We start from the raw sequence: 20,833 nt of genomic DNA, 5'->3' as shown, positions 1-20,833 counted from the left end.
CTATTTTAGGAGTGCTTAGGATAGATACAATATCATTAACATAAATATTAGAAAAAAACAGAGGACCTAAAATAAGCCCCTATGGAACCCCATGCGAAATTTGTTCTGGCTTGGACCGGTAACCATTAAAACACGTATATTGTGACCGTCAAGATAAGTAACTACGTACCAAATCTAAAGCAACGCCTCGAATTCTAAAAAAAACAGTAGTTTATAAAACAATATATCATGTTTAATGAGACCAAACGCTTTTCTCTCGTCTAAAAATATTCCAGTGGTAAATAGTTTATTTTGAAAATGTTGAATGATTTTTCTTTGGTACTAAGTACCGCCATTTCTGTTGACTTTTTTTTTTCTTGAAAACCGTATTGCTGCATTACAAGGACATCTCTTTCATTCAACAATTTGCATAAGCGTTTTTTTATCAGATGTTCTGATACATCTAAAAATAAGGGAAGTACGGATATGGGCCAATAGTTATTAATGTTGCCAAAAGAACCTAGGCTTTGTGCCATGCCATGGGGAAAAGTATTAAGGCTCGTTCACACTCTTGCAGCCGAGCACGACCAAGAGCGACATGACCGGTTTTTAATCCTCTTGCGACTTCTTAGGAGCAGCTCCACTGCGGCGGGGCTGGTCCAAAGACACCGCAAACGGCTAAAAAACCGGTCTGGTCTCTCTCGGCCGTGCTCGGTTGCATATATGTGAACGGCGCTCTAGTTGCTAATGGAATGTTACATATATGCTGTAGAGGAGAACACAAAAGATGCGCGACAGCTATGATTGGTATGGCCTTGATATCATCTGCTGTAATGAGTAACGGATTTCGTTACTTTTTTCGGTAACGCCTACAATACTGCTGCAGCGCCCACGATGCATCTCAGAAAAAAGAAGAATGGAATTCCGGGTCCCGATTTTTGCTTGACCTCTGCTATTCCCCCTCTGAATTTACGGGGAAATTACGTCACATGACTTTATGTCACGTGACCTATAGAACAATGTTTTTTCTCCGCTAAATATGGCGGAAAAAGTGATGTCATGTGACTTGGTCACGTGACCAAAACGAAATTTTTATTTGCCTGCTAGATTTAGCAGCAAAATTGACGCCACGTGACCTCAGCACCAATTCAGTTTCTCCGCTAAATTTAGAAGAAGAAATGACGTCCCGTAACTTTGTGACACGTGACCAACGCACGAATTCAGGAAAGAAGTTGTCTAAGTAGAAACGGTAAATCACTTGCGGACATTTTTATCTATTTTACTGCCATGCCCCTTGTCTTTTTGTACAAATTGCTAAACCTGGGTAGTTTCTCTAGTATCTAATATTATTTACATTATTTACCTATTATATAAATCACAATACTGAACATATTTTTTTCATCCGGTATAATTTTTTAAACCTGCTCTGCAGCACTATTATATCAAAAACACAACATTGCATCAAGCTGAGCAATACAATATTCTTGCAACCCAGAAAACATGAGCGTTAACAGCATGGTGGATAATAAAAGTCTGGACGATTTAAATCGTGATTTGTGTCATAATTTCAAAAGTGCTTTAAATCATACTGCTTCACTACAATATTATGAATAAAAACATTTCCACAAAAATAATACTAAAATAGTTTTTTTTTTAAGTTACTACTTTCTATCATGCATTGTATATTACTTGTTTTCTTTTTTAATCAAGGAATCGCTAATCAAAACAAAAAATCTCATAACGCACTGAAATCCAAAATAAAGTTGCGCCTGACCAAATCGAACCACACAATATTAAGCTGTTTATTTTTTCTACTAGAAAGTCAAAGTTTACTAAAAAAAACAGTCCCTTAATGCAAATTTACAGTAATACATCTAGTCATCAAATGCACTCTTTTATAGCTCTACTAATGTAAAATACACTAATCTGGTATAACGCAAACAATCTTATTTAAATCATAGGCATCCAATAATTTGTAGTTAAACAAAAACTTATTGTTTTTCGCTCCCTGGAATCCCCTAGGCAAAGCGCAAACTGATCCGAACGGCTTCAAATAAAAAAGTCGAACTATATGACAAAAATTGTGTTTTCTTCTAAAAATTTTCAGTGCACAATTGTGTTGCACTCTTGTCGGCAATAGCAAGACTTTCAAATTTAAAGATACCAATGTGTGGAGGTTGGACAATGAATACGCACTGGAAACCGGAATATTCCAACAAGCTGGAGGTTTATTCGGGGCTTGCGAACCGTCTTGAAGATTGCATTCACCTTCGTGGAAGAAATAAGGCATTCGAACGGGTGTCAGTAATCGGAGCACGAAAGCCTCAATAAGCACTTTTTGTTTGGTCAATGAAAACTGACATTACTATATTATTTCTGAACAAGAACAAATATAAACCATACGCACGATGTTCATCAGCCTTATGATGTATTGAGCCTGTATTAATTTGCTTTCCTTGAGGGCCTTGTGTATTACACTGTCAATCATGACGTACATTTCAGGTCGCCACACAGTGGGTGGCTCTGCAGCGTCATCTAGAAGGTTTCAAATCATGGCACGCCCTCAGTGCTTCGCAAGTTTAGAATGAACTGTGTAATAATTTTTTTTAAGTATGCACGCTGCCAGATATGTTGATCTTGTTTTCTGTGCAAGATAGTGAAACAGTCTCTCCAAAGAAAAGTTTTCAAATTCATTATATCATCAAAGTGCGGTCTCGAATTGTAGTTACTCGCGCAGCACGTGCTGACGTCTACCGAATTATTTAAAAGCAAAATCCTCATCCAGAAAAATTAGGGTTTCTACTGTGTACAGAAAATTGCATCATGGTGATAAAATGGCCAGTATGTATGCCGCGCATGTATCTAGAATTGCAGCCTGCTTCTTGGTTATTGTAGAATTGGTTGAGAGGACTGCTGAAAAAAGTTAAATTTTTTAAAAACAAAATAAGCTTACTTTTTGGCAGTAGACTTCCATCGGAACGTTCTTCAACGGGAACTGTAAACATCATAGTGATACTGAATGTGAAATGTAATCAAATTCAAAGGTTGTATCTTTTTAAAGGCATTCTTCGTCAGCAAAATTATAGAGGAACACTTCGTGTTTTGCTGTCAATTAGTTTTTGTTTGTATTTTTCTTTTTTGCTGTCCTGTTTTTGCGGTTTTTAGTCGTTAAGATATCTTCAAGATAATTTTCTCAAATTGTTAAAATGTCCGATATCAGTGCATATATGTTTATCAAAATACCATCACCTCAAAACTGAACCATGCCGGAATAAAGTACATAACTTTTTTTGTTTGAAAGAAAAGACGACGAAGTGATATTTTTGCATGTGTTACCTAAAAAGCAACCATAACTAAATAAAAATATAAGAGACGTTATAATTGTCAGTATATTCCGCTCAGGCTGGAAACGGGGCCCTCAGAGCTGCTCTCTAAAAATACTGAGGGGCCGTCGCCTTTTCAAGAGCTTCTCCTTTTCTCTTTCCCATGATAATCAATTAATGCGCTCATTTCGCCACGCTTTAAACACAATGTGTTGATAGAGAAAAAACGGGAGGTGAATTAATTCATCGAGAGAATATATGGCAAATAACTGAGAGCATACCAGTATTGACACTGCACGTGAAGCGAACGCTGAAGGAAGGAATTCGGTCGTACGTTTAAAATTTGTAATCATTTTTGCTTCAGGAAATCTAGCCTTTAATGATTGAATTCTCAACAAATATCTAGTGTATAGTGTTTGATTCTGTCACTTACTTTCCAAGTGGATCGCCTCTTCAGGCGTCGGTAGCGGATATATTCTGTGAGGGACTCGGCCGGATTTTTTATGTATTCTCAATGGCTCAATTCCATGTGTAAAGTTTAGGTATCCTTCCTGTTAAAAAAGTAAAAGATTTCTGAATATTGCAAGCATAGTCCGTTGCAGACCGTTTGTGAATCACTAAACAAACTTTTTATCCTTATTAAAAATTCAATTGAATTGGAAGCAATTTATGGAGAATGTATTCTAAATATATATTTTAAAGTTCTCATAAATAATGTTCTTTAGACGCTGTGGCGATGTGAACTTCCAATATGCTTAATACAACTTCATTTTTATGAAACTTAAAAAAGCACTCCAGGTTTATAAAATGTTCGCGAAAATCTATGCAGTTAGCAAATACAGGATTTATAAATAACGATTGCATAACCTCCTCTACATTTGTATAATCGTATTTATTGTTCCTATAAGAACATATACTTTAAAAAAAAATTGTACATACCATTTCAATTCCCACGTCTGTTTCAGTAATTGTAAAGGACGCCTTGTGTTTCGAATTTTCATAAACACTTTTACGTATGTCTGTAGTATCCATCTGAAAGAACATATTATGAGTAAAATAACTGCGAAGGAATATTCATATTAGTAGCAGCTGAAATGCTAAACAATTATATTTATAGCCAAGCTATCTATTGCTAGGGTTTCGTGGATTGTTTGTGTACGTCAACAAAAACTCAGGCCCTCAATTTGGGGCACACTAGCTTCATTTTATGCAAAAGCTTATGTCTCATCACTTGGTTATGCATTTTCAGTAGATTAGTTATCAATAGCCTCCATTTTCAAGATCAGTAGACTCCCACGTAGATAATAAAGGTTTTTTAAATATTTGGGGCTGTGCTACTCGTGTCAGCTATGTGTACTCTCGCACCGTTATCTCCTTGTAGACGCTCCAAGCGCTTGCGAGCTCCTGCTCGTCACGACGACCACGTATCAAGACCATAAATCTGGTCGTACCTTTGTTCAAAATTCTTTGACACACCTGTGTCGTTTGCTAAACAGCTTCGCTGGTCATCCACCTTCTCAGAGTGGAATTGCTCATGCTTTTTTTTGCAAGCTAATGCATTTTACAAAAACACAGTAAATGATAACATTTAATGAATTTCAACGAGACGCACAACGAATATCGGTGTGAATGGTTGTGTAAATTATCGAGGAAGTAAAAGTTTCTCAAAGAATGCAAAAAAGAAATCGTGGGATTCGGCACGTCATTTAAACAAATGTGCGTTTTTTACGTTATAATTAGCGGAGACAATTTTGCATGAACGGCATCTTGAAATGTACGAAAACTTCCAAAGGCACTAGCGGGCACATCAAAAAGCTTCTGAGCGAAAAAACAGCTGGAATGTTTATTTTCTAAGTAAATTAAGTGAATTTCAAACAATGAGGCAGAAGCATGCTTTTTTCTGAAAGGTAATCTTTTCTTACCAATTCGTGATTCACCTCTCCATACTTAGCCTCGGAAAAATACAGACTGTCCCCTAAAACACTGGATTCTTCCAAGTCTATGACGTAGTCTTTGGAAAGTTGAACAGCGCCTCTTGAGTTGCCGCTTCTGCTTTCAATCAAAACCGGATACACGACATCTGGAACGTAACCGCTCCTGTTATCCGACCGTTCCATACTCGCAACAAACTTCTCGGTACAGAGGAAGAAACAAAACGGTGGTCACAGGTCACGGTGTTTTTGTTATAAAAAAATCGTACGTAGATCTCTCAGCAACGTTGCCTTTCACAAACAAAAGACAATTAACTCAACAAAAATAAGAACACCCTTCTGCAATGACAAGACGTTGGAAACGAAATGCAATAAAAGCACACCACGTAAAGCAAGCCTGCACTCATGTGAATAGTTCGAACGGAACAGATTTAGAAAATACGGGGAAGGGGAGGGGGGCATCTTTCAATCGTTTTTCGTTAACACTATTTATCCTTTCATATGCATTTCTTAATATGCAGCCCATCAGAAGATATCAATCAATCAATCAATCAATCGAGTTTATTGTCATGAGTTGCATCGTACAATTTATTGAGAACCATCTGGGCCCATAGCCTTTTGGCTAGTTTGGGCCCATTTTAATAATAACATATTAGGAAGGCAGCACTCTTAAGAAATATTACTGGAAATACAATAAAAGGAAAAGAAAAAAAAGAAACAAAGAAAGACAATAGAAAATAAACGTAGAAAGTGACTTGTTCAACTATATCCGGTAATTTATACATTATATAATAAAAACACGAGGAGCACGAGTGTATTCAAAGTGAAATGAATTTTTATGAATTCAATAACAGAATATGCGATTGAGTTTCAGGATGGTGGGAGACATGTTCTATTTAAAAAAAATATAGTATTTCAAAGCGCTGTTAAAGTTGCCTGACTGGGTGACTGAAGATGGTAAAGTGTTCCAGATTTTAGTTCCGCATGATTGCATCAGTCGCTCGCCGTATACGTTATGAGACCGTGTTATGTTAAAGTGACCAGATGTGTTCGCCCTTGTTAATCGGTTACCCTTAATTAAGATGTTCGCTGGCAGTGGATTGTTTGATTTTAAAATATTATTTATTAAGCAAGCAATCTTATATTGTTTAATTTCCAGAAATGTGAAAATGTGAAGTTGATGAAATATGATATGAGACGGTTGGGAATAGTGGGAGTATGTCAAGATTCTGAGGGCTCTCATCTGTAATTTAATCAATGGCAAATGGTAAGTGTCATAAGTTACGCCCCAGGCCTCAATACAATATGTTAAATGACTATGAAATATAGCAAAATATATAAGTTTCATCGTGGGAGTGTCAAAGCATTGTCTCGCCTTCAGTAAGACATAACAAGCGTACGTTAACTTTTTACATGTATTTATAATGTGCTGTTGCCAATGAAGATGAGAATCTAATGTTACTCCCAGATATTGAAATGAACTAACTTCTTCCAGGATAGAATTTCCGATGCAAATTCGGAAGCTGTCGGTATTAACATCTTTTTTATTGGAACGAAAAACTATATACTTAGTTTTATTTATATTTAAAGTCAATTTGTTAGAATTAAACCACTCCTGGATAACTGTAAGTTCTTGATTGATTGTGTTTTGTAAGTTATGCAATGAATGGTCCGTGTAAATTAAGACGGTATCATCAGCGTACATTATTATGTCAGAGTTTAAAGCCATGTTAGGTAAGTCATTAACGTACAATGAAAAAAGTATCGGTCCCAGTACAGAACCCTGGGGAATTCCGGTGTTTATTTGTCTCATCGAGGATTTATGATCTAACAAAGAAACGAATTGCGAACGAGATGACAAATAACTTGTAAAGAAATTTAAAGAGTGACCTCTGAAACCATATCGTTGTAATTTATTAAGAAGAATTTTATGGTCTACGATATCAAATGCCTTTTTAATATCTAAGAATACACCGATACTAATGTTATTGTCATTTAAGGACTCATTTATTTTCTGAGAGAGAGAGATAACAGCACTAGCAGTTGACTTATTTGGACGGAATCCATGTTGATGCGGGGTGATAATATTGTATTTTTCTAAAAATGAGTTAATGCGTCGTACAATTAATCTTTCGAATAGTGTATTAATCGTGCTTAAAACTGATATAGGCCTATAATTTACAGGTTCATTAACGTTCCCACATTTATGTATTGGGCAGACTTTAGCGATTTTTAGTGAATCTGGATATACACCTTCTGTTATAGAATGGTTAAAGATATGTTCCAATGCTACTTCCCTAGACTTCAAAATGCTATTAGAGTGCCATACCACATAAAAGAAAGGGACTGAAGAATCTAGATTACCATGTTGCCAAATTTTTGTTAATGATGGGTATAACCTTAATCTTTTGTGCCACGCCTACGTTCCTGTTCTTGAGAAAACCTTTTGGCAATCTATCAAACCTTTCGCTCTTCAGCGCTGTATTTGTACGGCTCCATGATGAATGGAACATCGTTTTGGGACGGTCACATCCATTTGGTAACTACGATTGTACAGGTATTCTGAACAAACACAGGCTAAGAAAAGCGCGAAGAGTAATTTTCTCAAAGGCCCAACAACCCGAAAGGATTTCTGGCAGATTGGAACTCGGGAAAACAAAAACATTACGTGATCGTGCATTCCGTGCACGTACAATGCAATTGGCGTTCCAAATTAAAAAGCCACAATTGCATCGTCTCTTTATTTGTAGGAGTAATAGGAGGAACCGAGTGTATGGTATTTACAAAGACCTGACGTTTTGTCAGTCGTTGATACGCGAACAACTGCTTCCAGTGTGATGACCCCGGTGTCGCTTTCTACCAATTTATGACGCCCTTTGGCTGGCAGAACTGTGGGGTACGATGCCTTTAGGACTCGTTTGTGACTGGTGCGTTCAGGATCCTATCGCACCCATGCCTTAAAAGTAATCTCGAATTTTTCACAAACGACCTCACAGGAGCCAAAGTGTCACGCTCACGAATGTCGCAACCCTTGCGCTTGGTGCCAGAATTCCCGGGCAAAATTAAAATGGAATGCTCGTACATTTGGCTCGTACAACCACCGCTGCGACACCCCCAGGATCCTGACCAACGGCATAGAACTTATATGACGTCAGAGTGGTTGAGAGTACAAGAATTTCGTTCGCAACTTCTATGTCACAGATATAAAAAAAAACATAGAATCACTAGGTTTGCGTTAACCCAGACGCAATTTCATTTAGCTTGTGTTTTTAAAGACCTTTGGATATAGTACCGGATGTATCAGGTAGCGGCCAAACGCTTTAAATCGACCGAAAAGTTCGTTTTTTTTAAACAATCGCTCTACGATGTTCTGCAGCTTTGCACACAGGTGGTGCATTTGTTCTGTAAAATTTGGAAAGAGCGAGCTTACCTGAGAAAAATGTAAAAAAAAGGCTTAACTCCTATGGAAACGCAGCGAAGTCACCAGTCTTCAAACAGTAGGGCACCCTATTGACTGAAGACCGGTGGCTTCGCTGGTTTTCTGCAGGAATTAAGACTATTGCTTTCTTTACTTTTTTCCTCAGGTAAGTTCGCTCTTTGCAAATTTTATAAAAAAAAATGCGCCGCCTGTGGGCAACGCCGCACAAAATCGTAGAGTGATGGCTTAAGAAACCGAAATTTGCGGTAGATTTAAATAGCCTGGCCGCTATTTTTGATACCCGATAAAATACCAACGTATTAAAATGTCCCAATCAACGCGTCATGTTATCGGGAGATATAGCGGCATATATTTATAGGACGCCGCTTCTACAATCATTGACAACCTAAGTGAAGGACGTGCTGACTGACGAGCATCTCATTATTTCTTCTCATCCAGTAGGATTGCGGAATTAGAGGATAAGAACATGAAAAAAGCAATCACGAAGCAAGAACCAAGAGTATAAGATCAAGCCACACCCTGCGCGCCTTAATTGTCAGCGACTATGAAGGAATCTGTGAATACAATCAATGCAGCGTGTCTACCCAAGTCTATTTAAAGATTTAAACTAAGCCTTTGGGGGCATGGTGCATGCCGTAATACAAATTATTTCTCGTCTGTAATATTGTGTGCGGAATTTCCATGATATTTGTTTATCGTGCCCAAAAGCTCGGAAGTTGAAGCTAGGGAGAAATGTAAAATTAGATTTTCGGTCACTAAGAAAAACGCGATGCGGAAGCGCCTGAGTAAATAGAATGAATACATCACCGGCATGAGCAGTAGCTACGCTGAAAATGATGAGTGTAGCCGAATACATTTTCCGTCATAAAAACGTCTTTAAGGGAAAAATTTATATTTGGAAATGAAAGAATGCCTTTGTCAGGAACCTCTTTAAAGGGTGAAAAGGTTAAGCGCCCTTTAACATAATACACAAAATGCGTGATAATGAACACAATAGGCGAAATGACGTACACAGGAAGTTGCATTCAATATGTTAAAGGCAGCTTTTGCACGAGACGAGCATTAACTCCGGCAATGGACCTTTTTCAAACGTCAGAGCCATCTCGTGGCAGTCTCAATTGCTCTAATTTCTCCGCACTGATGACGGAGATAGAAGATCAAGATTGTCTACCTTGAAACACTCCCGATTTTGTGAATCAAAGGCGACTTTCAAGGGCCAACTTGTTAGAAAGGATTCTCCGCTTCTCTGTGGTATGCTTTCAAGGGCGTTCGATTCTCCAAGAGTGCAGAAGCTTCGTAGCGCCGCAATTAGAGCGTCGAGTTTGGCACTGCACGTGGTAGGGAGACTAACATTTGAAAATGGTCTACCGAAGCGCGTCAAAAAAGATACGCCAGCGGTTTGGTTATCGCGGTTGAGACTAAATATGGCTTGCACTTACGACACATCACCGGCCATTCTGGTGGCCATTGCTGGCTGAGCACGTGGGTTGTGCATCAATGCATGAAAATAAGTAGGTAATATGACGTTACATGCCGGCCACACACAAACGCCGCGGCTAACGAGACACGTTAATGTCACGAAAGCGGCCCGTCGAAGACGCGGAAGAATACACCAGCGGTTTTCGACAAATGGCTTCCTCTGATATCTCGTCGCTTCGATATCAAAAAGTGCGATTCCATACACTGAATAACAGTCATAGCATGTAAAACCGGGATTAAACAATCGTGTACTTTCTGAGCGGCATCTGACTTGCTACTAGAGAAGGTCTGAACAGCTCTCAAGGGCTAGCTTTACTCAAGTGATTTGTATTGGCATATTCACGACCGAGTTGGCATCGCGCTCGTCACCCACGGGAATGCACGGGGCTAGGGCCCCACCAGCCAAAGTTCTCATTTTATCTTTCTCGTCTCTTCTATAACGTTCTCAACTTGTAACGTATCCCTCGTTCATGTTCGAAATGTTCTAGGCCACAGAGTATGTACGAAAGAAGCTGAATCCGGCAAGATTCGGACATTGGTTCCTTGTCACCGTCACGGGATGCACGCTGTTCCTTTTGCTTTAGTTAGGGGTGCGAGTTCACCTTATTGTACATTTATTTTCAGTTTTTAAATCAACCTACTTTTTTATTCATGATAATACAGTAATGACCAGGGAAGACACCTGAAACTGTAGGGAGACCTGGAGGTATCCAGGGCTGCCCGTTAGATGACGCCACTGTGTTCACTCTTTGTAAGCGGTCGCAGGCGTGTCAAAACGACCATTCCGCCGGTCGTTTTGGATCAGACGACAGGCTACGGGGAGTGACCAACTGTCGTCCCGGCATTCCCCATCGCGCTCGGATATTGTAATTTCCCGAAAGCCCGATCACCCGTCGGTCGATCGCCGTTCCCCTCATGCTCGGCGACGCAGGAAGTTACGTCTCCCAGAGATCGGCTTCCACTCGGCTCCGGGAAGATCAGCCGATCGAGATCTGGGCGTTCCGAACCCTCAACCAGAGTTTGCGCTGCTCCAAAAGAACGTGCGAAAGACATTCGGGTTAATCTCAAACGACCAGTGGCGATCGCGCCCTCCAAAAAAGTGCATCCCGGAACGCGACAAACGACGAGTGGAATTCGTCATTAATCAAACGCGAATCTCTTAAAAACACCTTGAAGGGACCATGAGGACAACTTTGAAGTTCAGTTTAACGATTCGTATGAACGCCAAGCGCTTGCGCGTCGCACAAATTAATTGAATAGAACCAGCAACAGTCACTCCGGGACCGATGCGAGCGACGCCGAGACTGCGGGAAAATCCAGCTTATGAATGACGTGGACCGTGACATCAATTGAGGCACGTCGGGCGATTGGTCGAAATGAACGGAGTCCGCTTGCCCTTGTTTTTGATCGGAAGTTGTTATAAAATATTTCGTATTTTTCTTATTTAGTAACAACAAAACTTTTATATTCTTGACAGAACAAATTACTACAATAAATTAAAATATTATTTCAGTCTGCAGGCACGCGGAGTGAAAAGACTGAATACCGGAGAGCCTTTAAAAAAAAGCAGAAACAATTCGTAAAAAAAAAAATGATTTAGAGGAGAAATTTAGAGTATTTTTGTCCCGTTAACTTGAATACCACGTTCATTTTCCACGGTGATTCATACTAAACATGAGAAAACAAGAAAATCCTCCGACCAGTAGTGACGTCATACTAGAATCTTTGGGCCGCCAAGCGCGTGTCGCTTGTTTGGGCAGCGCGTGGAATCGGAAGCTTGCCAGGTGTATTTTTCCGCACTGACGTCAGTCGTGACGTCTATCTCTGACCTTTTCGAACACAGCAAGAGTGCACGCGCACAGCTTTGACAGGTGCTGAAGATGCGCTAAGCAGGGATTCCGAAAACTCCTAGTATCGCGCCACGCCCCGAGCACTTTGATATTAACTTTAAAAAAATAATTTCTGCAGCCTCCGTGCGCCATATTAAAAAAAATATTTTTCTATACTTGTGATCTTGGAGGCCAAATGAAGACGATTTTGGTGTTTTTCCTTAAGGCAAGCCACTAACCAAAAAACAAAAAAAAAAAATTGGAAGAAAAGTGGATTTTGAAAAATTATCTATTTGCATCCACTAACATCTAGAGGTTTACCGCAGAAAGTTTAATTAGTTTGCATTGCATAGTTAACTTTTTATACATTATTTTCTGTCCAGCGAAGCTAAAGAAAAGGTAGGGTTTGCAGCAATTTGAACACACTTTTCTCCGTTCCGCTTTTTGCTAGAAATTCTATTTTAGTCAATCTATCGTTTGGTAACGGCAATAAAGGGACGGCTCGTTCTTCACTTTTCCTGACTCAAATTTAATAGGGAATGCGGCTATGAAATTGTTTCGTCACTTTACGGATGTTTTTATTAAAAAAATCAAAGCCACAGAAGACCAAAAACTTGACCAATTTTGTAGAAGAAAACATTTACAGAAATAAATTACTTTTTACAAGAAACTTTCCATAGCCGCGCCCCCTAGGCATTCCGCTACATATCTAGCAGACAAAAAATTAGAATATTGTGATAGTTTTCCGACGATAGATTAACTACACAATGTAATCGTGTTACTGATAGAAGGTGCTCCTATTTCCTTCCCGATTGACCGACAGACCTGAAATTTTGTTAAGCATCCTCTAGCATGACTATCAGCCTGCCCTGTAAATTTCATTAATTTTTCGCCAAGGGTTCAAAAGTTGACCCCCTTGGGGGTGTGCCCCCGTAAATAAAAAAACACTTCAGTATCTCTGTAGCTTGAAAAGCATTTAGTGTAATACATCTAAAAAAAATTTTTTTTTTTTTTTAGAAGAACAAAATGGGCGAATCACTGTGTTCCGTTCGGCTTGTGGCGCGGCTTTTAGTTCCACGCTCGAATGGAGTTGCAGAAACTGTTCCAGGCTGACGCACTGCAGTTTCCAATACTCGTCAGGGTCCCTTTAAAAAGTATCTGTCATACCTCATTTAGCACGCCGCAATCTTTCCGGAACATCCATCCAGCTTTTCATCCAAACCGACCTTTTTGCGCCTGGGGTGTACGGAAAAATCGGTACATGTCCCTGCGGGAGCCCAGGACTCCGTCGCTTTCACGCCGAGCCTCCTCGATCAGGACCATACTTTCGTCATGTTTTGGGTTAATAAATCTGATTGAAGTTCCCGTTGAGCCTGTGACGGCGTTTTATCTCACATGGTATGCGCCACAGCGACACGCAACTATTATAGTTCTCAATAATATGATAGCGCCGTTCGCAACGCGAATGGCAATAAATCATGTCAACAAAAATTAAGGTCCATACCAGGGTTGGGCAGAAATACTCAAAAATGTAATTGGGAATACAAATGCTAAGAGACATAAAAATAGGAGCAAAAATACTGATAATCAAATATATCTGGAAAAATCTATCGCGATACGTATACATATTAAAAATAAGCATAAAGTCTTTGGAAATACAAATATAGGAATACATTTTACTGAGGGCGGCAATAAAAATACTTAAATACTGATACTGCGATACATTTTACAAATTTGTTTGAGACGCCAACTGAGATTAAGCATGAAGTGGAAGTTTTTGATGACGAAATTACTTTCTCGCAGGCTTGGCACTTCACCTTAAAGTGGCAAGCGACGTCGCCTCGCTGTACGGTTCCAAGCGGCAAGGAGTCTTCAATGGGCTCAAAAACGTTCAGTCAAGGAGTTACCGAGGTCACTTCTCTGGAATTCTGTGTGTCTTAAAAGGTTAAAACACCGCAAAAAAACGACGGACAGCGTAAAGAAGGACACGGACAGGGAGCTCTGTCCGTGTCCTTCTTTACACTATCCGTCGTTTTTTGCGCTGTTTTAACTTTTTAAGTATGTCATACCCACTCGCCCAGGCTTTAACTTTATCTGTGTGTCTCATGAGCGATGCGAAAAGACTTCGACCTGCAAATCAATTTCATGTCACCCTAAATCCCATTGAAACGTCATCATGCTCCCACTCAATAAGGGCGCCCCTCTCAACAGTGATAACATGACGTCACGGTGGAATGATCTGGTATTCGTGTATCTGTAGGTGTGGCCTTGAACGTAAAACATTACCCAGGCTGCTGTATGAAAGAAAAATATGTAATTTTGTTGTAGGTGACTTCGTTGAAGATCGTGCAGGCAGTTAGTTGCCTTTGAAATTTTTGACAGCAGTGGACCACCTTTATCATCCTGGAACACGTCTTCTGTTAGGTTGAAAAAAACGATATGGTGGCGTCGTTGTTGTGACGGTCCTTCCTGCAGACCCGCCAACGCTATGACGCATGGATGGCAGTCCTCGAGTTTTGCCTAGCCTCAGTCCAACCGAGACGTTCGTGGATTGCGACCTGAGATTGCCGGCGCAGGTGCTATCTCTCGGAGAAACAGCACGCTCGAGACGAGTTCCAGGTATACGAAATCTGTGTCGGCACAGAGAGGCCACATTTGGCCTCCTCCATGGTTATCAGATCAGCAGAGTAGCGGGCCATGTTCACGTCAACTGAGGACGTACCCTTGAGCCGCGCAATATTACGGGCACTGACGCTTTCGGATATGTGTTGTGGGCATCAAACTTCGATTCCCACAGACCTTCTTTCCGGATGAACATGACACAGCAATACTTCGCTCTCGGCAAAAGGGTTTATTCACTCACTTATTCCCTGGGGGTTTCGACGTCGGGGAATGGTAAAACAGCGAGGCCTTGGGGATGTCCGACGCCATGGCAGCTGCCCCTAGTCCCAGCGGTAGTCATCCACTCCACGTCATGGGGACGTCGTCGTCCAGGGTCGCTGTCCGGTCCGTTGTTAGTCCGCCAATCGGTGTAGTGCCCGCACTCCCCGCGCTAGCGTCCCCCACCGTCCGAGCTGCACTCCGTCAATCGTTTACCCCCAGGTCGGCACCAAGAGAGAGCCACCCTTTGTCTCGGTTCCCCTTTTAAGACTTTCCTGGCTTTGTCCCTCCAACCGTCCAATCGGAAACCCTGCCGCGAGCCGACCCTTCGACGTCAGCGCTGAATGAGGGAGCGCTTGCCCCGTCCCTCCCGGAGGGATCAGACATAACACGACAGGACGGCGGTGGGAAACGGGAAGGTCAAGGAGGAACGGGGGGCCGGGCAGAGGATCTCCACACCTCCCCTCCCTCAAGGCTCCGACTCCGGAAGGCTTGAGTCGGGAGGGGCCGGACGGTCTCCCGGGAGAAGCTCCTCCTGCAGGAAACTCGCCTGAGCTGAGTGTCGCCCATGATGACGAGCACCCTCGATGATGATTGTGGCGGCACCAAACCAGGCAGGTGAGCGGTGAACGTTGATTCACTGGGAAGCTCGCGAGCGACGAAGCACGGTTTACGACCTGGTCCGATGCACCACAGCACACAACACGGACGGGCACTCAGGCACCCGCCGGCTCTGAAAGTTCGTTTCGGTCCCTAATATTCAAGACAGCGAATCGCGCGAAAACGAATACCGGCACGTTATATCAGACAGCGGAGCGAAACCAAAGTCCTCCGATCGTTGGACATGCCACAAAATAAAAACAAATCATGAAGACCGTCATGCTACACGTTCCAGAGGTAGGTAGGAGGAAAACCATTCCTTAACTAAAAAGTATGACCACTCACTGTATACTGAAATCGTACATACGCCCGCTATATAATGGTTGCTCCTATAAAACTCAAACGCATTTTTTAAAACAGAAAACAATCTACGAGAGCGTTAGAACCACACACTTCTGACAACAATATTAGCCTCTAACCCACACTCGAAAAACGCATAAAATTTCGAAAACTAACAACGATCTCCCGTAAAAAAGAAACAGCCACATATCCAGTCCCGTTCGAGAGGTGCGACTCAAAAAAAGAAAAAAAAAACACGCTGCCAACAGTAGAAATGACCCAAGAGGGGCACTCATGCACTCGGCGCTCGCGACACCCGAGCTACAAACACGCTACAACCAAGCTACGCAGCACGTCTTCATCAGAATAGATAATAACCGTACTGAGAGGCAGTTGTTCCGTGGTACCGGCCACTTACACCAGTACAAAGGAAATAGTATCTAATAAAACTTTGGTTGGGGCCAGTTGGTTCATATCGATTAAAAGATTAAAAGGCGCGAAAAAACAGGACGAAAAAAGACTAAAAATGACGTCGTACGTGCCGTACGTGCGTCTTTTTTCGTCCTGTCTGTTCGCGCCTTTTAACCTTTTAGTCAACAGTATCTATCGTGCGAACAGCAGATCTGATTGGACAGCCTATATACACTTATGGTCCCGGGTTTGGTGACATTTTGTCATCAATTACAGTAACAGTTCTGTTTGAATGGCGGGTTAAATTATGCAAGAACCTCTAAATGTACTAGCAGACGTATAAAATAACTCTCGACCGACATCCACATCATTTAACCACCCCAGCTTCGAGTGTCCAAATTTCATTTTTGTTTTTGTTTTTAATGCTGCCCGGCTGAAGAGGCGGCATATATTTGTTTTCTAATATATAGCTTAGTTTGAAAACCTGAGGAAGATTCATACCTTTCTAAGAAAGATAAACATTCCTCACCAATTCGTGATTCATATATTCATTCCCAGCCTCAGTAAAAAAGAGACTGTTCCCTAAAAAACTGGATTCCTCGAATTCTCTGATATAGACTTCAGCCAGTTGAACAGCGCCTCTCAGATTTCTGCTTTTAATTTCTATCAGAGCGGGATACACGGCACCTAGAACGTAACCGCTAGTGTCATCCGACCGTGACGTGTCCTTGCTGACAAAATGAAAATGAAAAAAAAAATTTGTGGTCACATATCACGGTGTTATTCTTAGAAAATAAATCGCGACTAGACCCTAATGTAAAGTTTCAATTCACAAGCAAAAATCAATTAACACAGCTCATAAATTTAGAATAAAATAACCCCCGAACAATGTCAATATTTCGGTGATGTAAAATAGTAAAGCAGACGACAGGAAATAAACCAATGATTCATGTGCCCCCCCCCCCCCCCCCCTAAATCTTCCAATAGACCCTTCCGGAAAACTGTGGCACTCCCACCGTCTGGTGGACGCATTATGACTTTCCAATGTCCGGCACTTGAAATTATCCAGGAATCGAAGACAAAATTGACGTCGGATCAACATTTTGTGATTTCAAAACCCAGAGAAGTCGAAAGAAAGCGAAACAGGCTATGTGATCACCTCTTTTTGTGTTCGTAATGATAAGAGAAAATTAATCGTGCCACTTAGAAGATACATAAAGCGTTCGAGTCGTCACGGACGCACACGTGAACAGGCCTACAACACCCCCTCCGCGATGTGTCCTGGGATTTTCCAGAAATTCTTATCGGGTTTTCTTTAAGCTATTCATGATTTCATGTGCGCCAAGCGGATAAGTGCATCCTCAATTCGCGCATCATGAAAGAAAGAAGCTAGTTCGCTTTACTTGAATGTGTCCTTAGGGCGCCCCCATACCACACAATAAACTAGAAAAAACTAAAGGATCTAGGCTACCTTGTAACCAGCCTTTATATCAATAATCATTATTATCTTAACGTTTTTCGCACCTGTTCATATAAAAATCTTATGGATACTCGTAACTTGCTTTCGCTTTTCGGTTATCTAATTTGACTTTACGATGATGGATGACACAACGTTTAGAGGCCGTCACGCACATCTATTAACGTAGATTGAATACCGTCTAAACAGAACAAACGAGAGGCTAGAAACAACGCGAAGAGTAATTTCCTGCATTGTCCAACAACCATAACGGACTGCTTGCAGTTTGTAACTCGGCGAAATACAAGCATTACATAACTGCGCATTTCGTGCACGTACAATGCAACTTGCGTTCTGCGTCAGTATGCTGTTTACTCCCTTTGTAAATTTCTTCGTGTAGCGGGAGGAACAAAGCTCATGACCTTTACGTAGAGTCGACGTACACCAGCTGTCGAATAAGAAAACATCTGTTTCCGTTATTCTGAGCTTGGGTTTGCTTTCTATTCGTTTTTGAGGCCCCTTGGCTGATACAAGTTTGAAGTATAGATCAAAACTGGTTCAAACTTGGCAACGAACGACGTCACAGGAGACGAAGTGTCATGCTCTCTGATGTCGTGATCCCGGTGGTAGGCGCTAGAAGTGCCAGCAAAGCGTACAAGCGAACGCTCGTACTTTTGCCCGTACCACCAGTGTTGTGACATCGCAAGGATCGCGGCAGGTGACAGCATGGCAATTCTACGTTGTCATGAGACGCGAATCGAGGGATATCATTTTAGGACGCGATCGCGGCAACAGACAGATATGCGTTCACGGCACTATAGCTTGGAGTCCGCACTAAGCGTGTGGATGCTGATTAAAGGCCGACGACCAGACGCGATATTCTGCTAGGCAGAACATCCTCCTCACCCTGGGGTAAGAGAAAACGGGCAACGATGGACAGGATAGAAAGGAGGAGAGGAGGAAGCTGTTTAAAATTGGAAATCGTGACCTAATCGGCGATCTTCAATTTAAGTGACGGACGAATCTCGACAAGGTTAAAATTAGCGCAACTACACAACGATACCAAAACTTCAGCCACAACCTTGATGTCACAAATATAAACAAATTGACACTAGGCTTAAGTACAAAACGAGCGTGTTGGTAACGGTAATTAAACATGAGGAAGATACATAGAAAGGGGGGACGGACAACAAAGACTTCGAAGTCTTCTTTGTCCGTCCCGCCTTTCTATGTATCTTCCTCATGTATAATTACACTAGGCTTGTGTTAGCCTAGTAGCAATTTTATTTTGCTTTGTCTCTAAAGAAATAATTTTTAGTATAGTAAATTACCAGCATAATAAACAGGCCGAATGAGCACGTTTTCTTAAAGAAAATATTGCACTATTAAATTCTATGAGGACGCTCCTTCAATCACTTACTACTTAAGAAATTAAGGGCGTGGTTGACTCAAGAGCACCTCGTTATCGCTTTTCAACTAATGAGATTGCGAGATTTGCCAATAAGAGCGCTAAACAACCAATTAGAAAACAAAAATCAAAACTATAATATTAAGCCACACCCTGCTCTTCTTATTGCTCAGCGATTGTGAAAGCACCTATGAATAAAATCACTGCAGTAAAATTGCTCAACTCCATTTGAGCCCTACGCCTTCTTAGGCTATCACTGCATGATAGCCGTACCTTGTCCAGAACCTTGGAGAATTCTCCTATTGAAATCAAAGTTCGATTTTACGTAACTTAGTCAAGGCATACAGATGCTTCTAGATAAATAGGATCTATACAATACCGGCAAAAGCTGTAGCAAAGCTAAAAATAATCAGTGCAGCCGACTACATTTTACCGTGAAACAACACTCGTACAGCTGAGAAATGGAGAGTAGAAACTCTAAGAATTTCCATGAGAAACCGTTTCAAAAAGAAAAAAAAGCTTCAGCGCCCTTTACAACCACAATATACAACATTTAGAATATAAAAACGAAGAAAAATAGTGACGTATTCGGGAAGTGACATTCATTTCGCAGGTGGCCCTTTTAAAACGTGAGAGCCATCTAGTAGCAGTGCGAATAGCTCCGATTTCTTCGCAGAAATGGCGGTGATAGGAGAACAAGGTCGCCTAACTTGAACCACCCCCGACTTGGTGACTCAAAGGCGACTTAGAGGTACCACATTGTTTGCAACGATTCCTTCCTTTCCTAGGGTATTCCTTCGAAGACGTTCGCTTTTTCTAGTTACGAGAAGCTGCGTAGTGCCGCCATTAGGTGGTCGAGTTTGGCTCGGCACATGTAGGGTAGACTATCTTTTGAAAAGGGCATATTCAAACGTAAAAAAAATACACCAGCGGTCTGCTTATCGCGGTGGATACTAATCATGGCTTGAACTGACGCCACATGAGCGGCAGTTGCGGAGGCCTTTCCTTGTTGTGTACGTACCTCCTGCGGCAAGGCATGAGCACTGGTATGTACGATGACGTAGCAAAAAAAGCCACATGTAAACGCCGCGGTTAACGAGGCATGATTATGTCACGTGACCAGCCCCTGGGAGGCGCGGAAGTACAAAAGGGGTATCGGCCGTAAGCCTTCCGCGAATTTCTCCCTGTTTCAAAATAAAAAAGTGCGATTCCACTCACAGAAAAACAAAGAAAACTTTAAACTGGAACTAACCGCATAATCGTTTACTTTAGTAGCGGCATTTAAGTTGCCGGCAGGAAAGGTCAAAACAGCATTCGAGGACTACGTCGGCTTGAGGGTGTTTCCACGCCAGGTCGTACAATGATGGTTCGGGTCACTGTTTTTATATTTATGTAAAAAGTATATGTTAAAGACATATTCTTGAGAGGAGCATTCAGCTATATGCGAACGTCGTAGCTAATTTTCTTCGGGAGACAGAATATTTCGAAGCTCTAGGCGTTGAAATTGCCAAGGTTTCGCATAGACTTCTGCCTATCTCTAATACTCTACTCAAGACACTGTATTTCAATTACTTTTCTTAGGAATTCGATATCTTGCGAACATACTTAAAAGTATTTACCACTTTTTCTTAATTTCACTTTTTAGCACCTTGTGCTCATTATCTCAAGTAAATTTTTCAATCTTTGAGACAAGCTTGTCAACTTACTGGTTTACCGGAATAGACCACTTTCGAAAATCGCCGCTTCAGAAGGTCCATGT

General features: G+C 41.3%; 1 protein-coding gene across 1 annotated transcript in view; it reads right to left on the bottom strand.

The window, feature by feature from the left end:
• The window catches only part of LOC120836093 (venom metalloproteinase antarease-like TtrivMP_A), a 42,319-nt gene extending 32,779 nt beyond the window's left edge, over positions 1-9,540 (bottom strand). The window contains exons 1-7 of the mRNA XM_040212248.2: positions 9,480-9,540; positions 5,225-5,382; positions 4,242-4,334; positions 3,736-3,853; positions 2,933-2,974; positions 2,387-2,514; positions 2,176-2,247 (exon numbers count right to left, since the gene is read on the bottom strand). Of these exons, the coding sequence (XP_040068182.2) occupies positions 2,176-2,247; positions 2,387-2,514; positions 2,933-2,974; positions 3,736-3,853; positions 4,242-4,334; positions 5,225-5,382; positions 9,480-9,528 (660 nt within the window). The 5' untranslated portion in view covers positions 9,529-9,540. The remainder of the gene's footprint in view (positions 1-2,175; positions 2,248-2,386; positions 2,515-2,932; positions 2,975-3,735; positions 3,854-4,241; positions 4,335-5,224; positions 5,383-9,479) is intronic.
• Between the last annotated feature and the right edge of the window lie 11,293 nt (positions 9,541-20,833).

The sequence above is a fragment of the Ixodes scapularis genome, unplaced genomic scaffold (genome assembly GCF_016920785.2).
Source record: "Ixodes scapularis isolate PalLabHiFi unplaced genomic scaffold, ASM1692078v2 PGA_scaffold6__148_contigs__length_123643588, whole genome shotgun sequence".
In the NCBI taxonomy this organism is placed as follows: Eukaryota; Metazoa; Arthropoda; class Arachnida; order Ixodida; family Ixodidae; genus Ixodes; species Ixodes scapularis.
The sequence above is the reverse complement of the archived record's forward strand: the minus strand, read 5'-3'. Positions and strand labels throughout refer to the sequence as shown.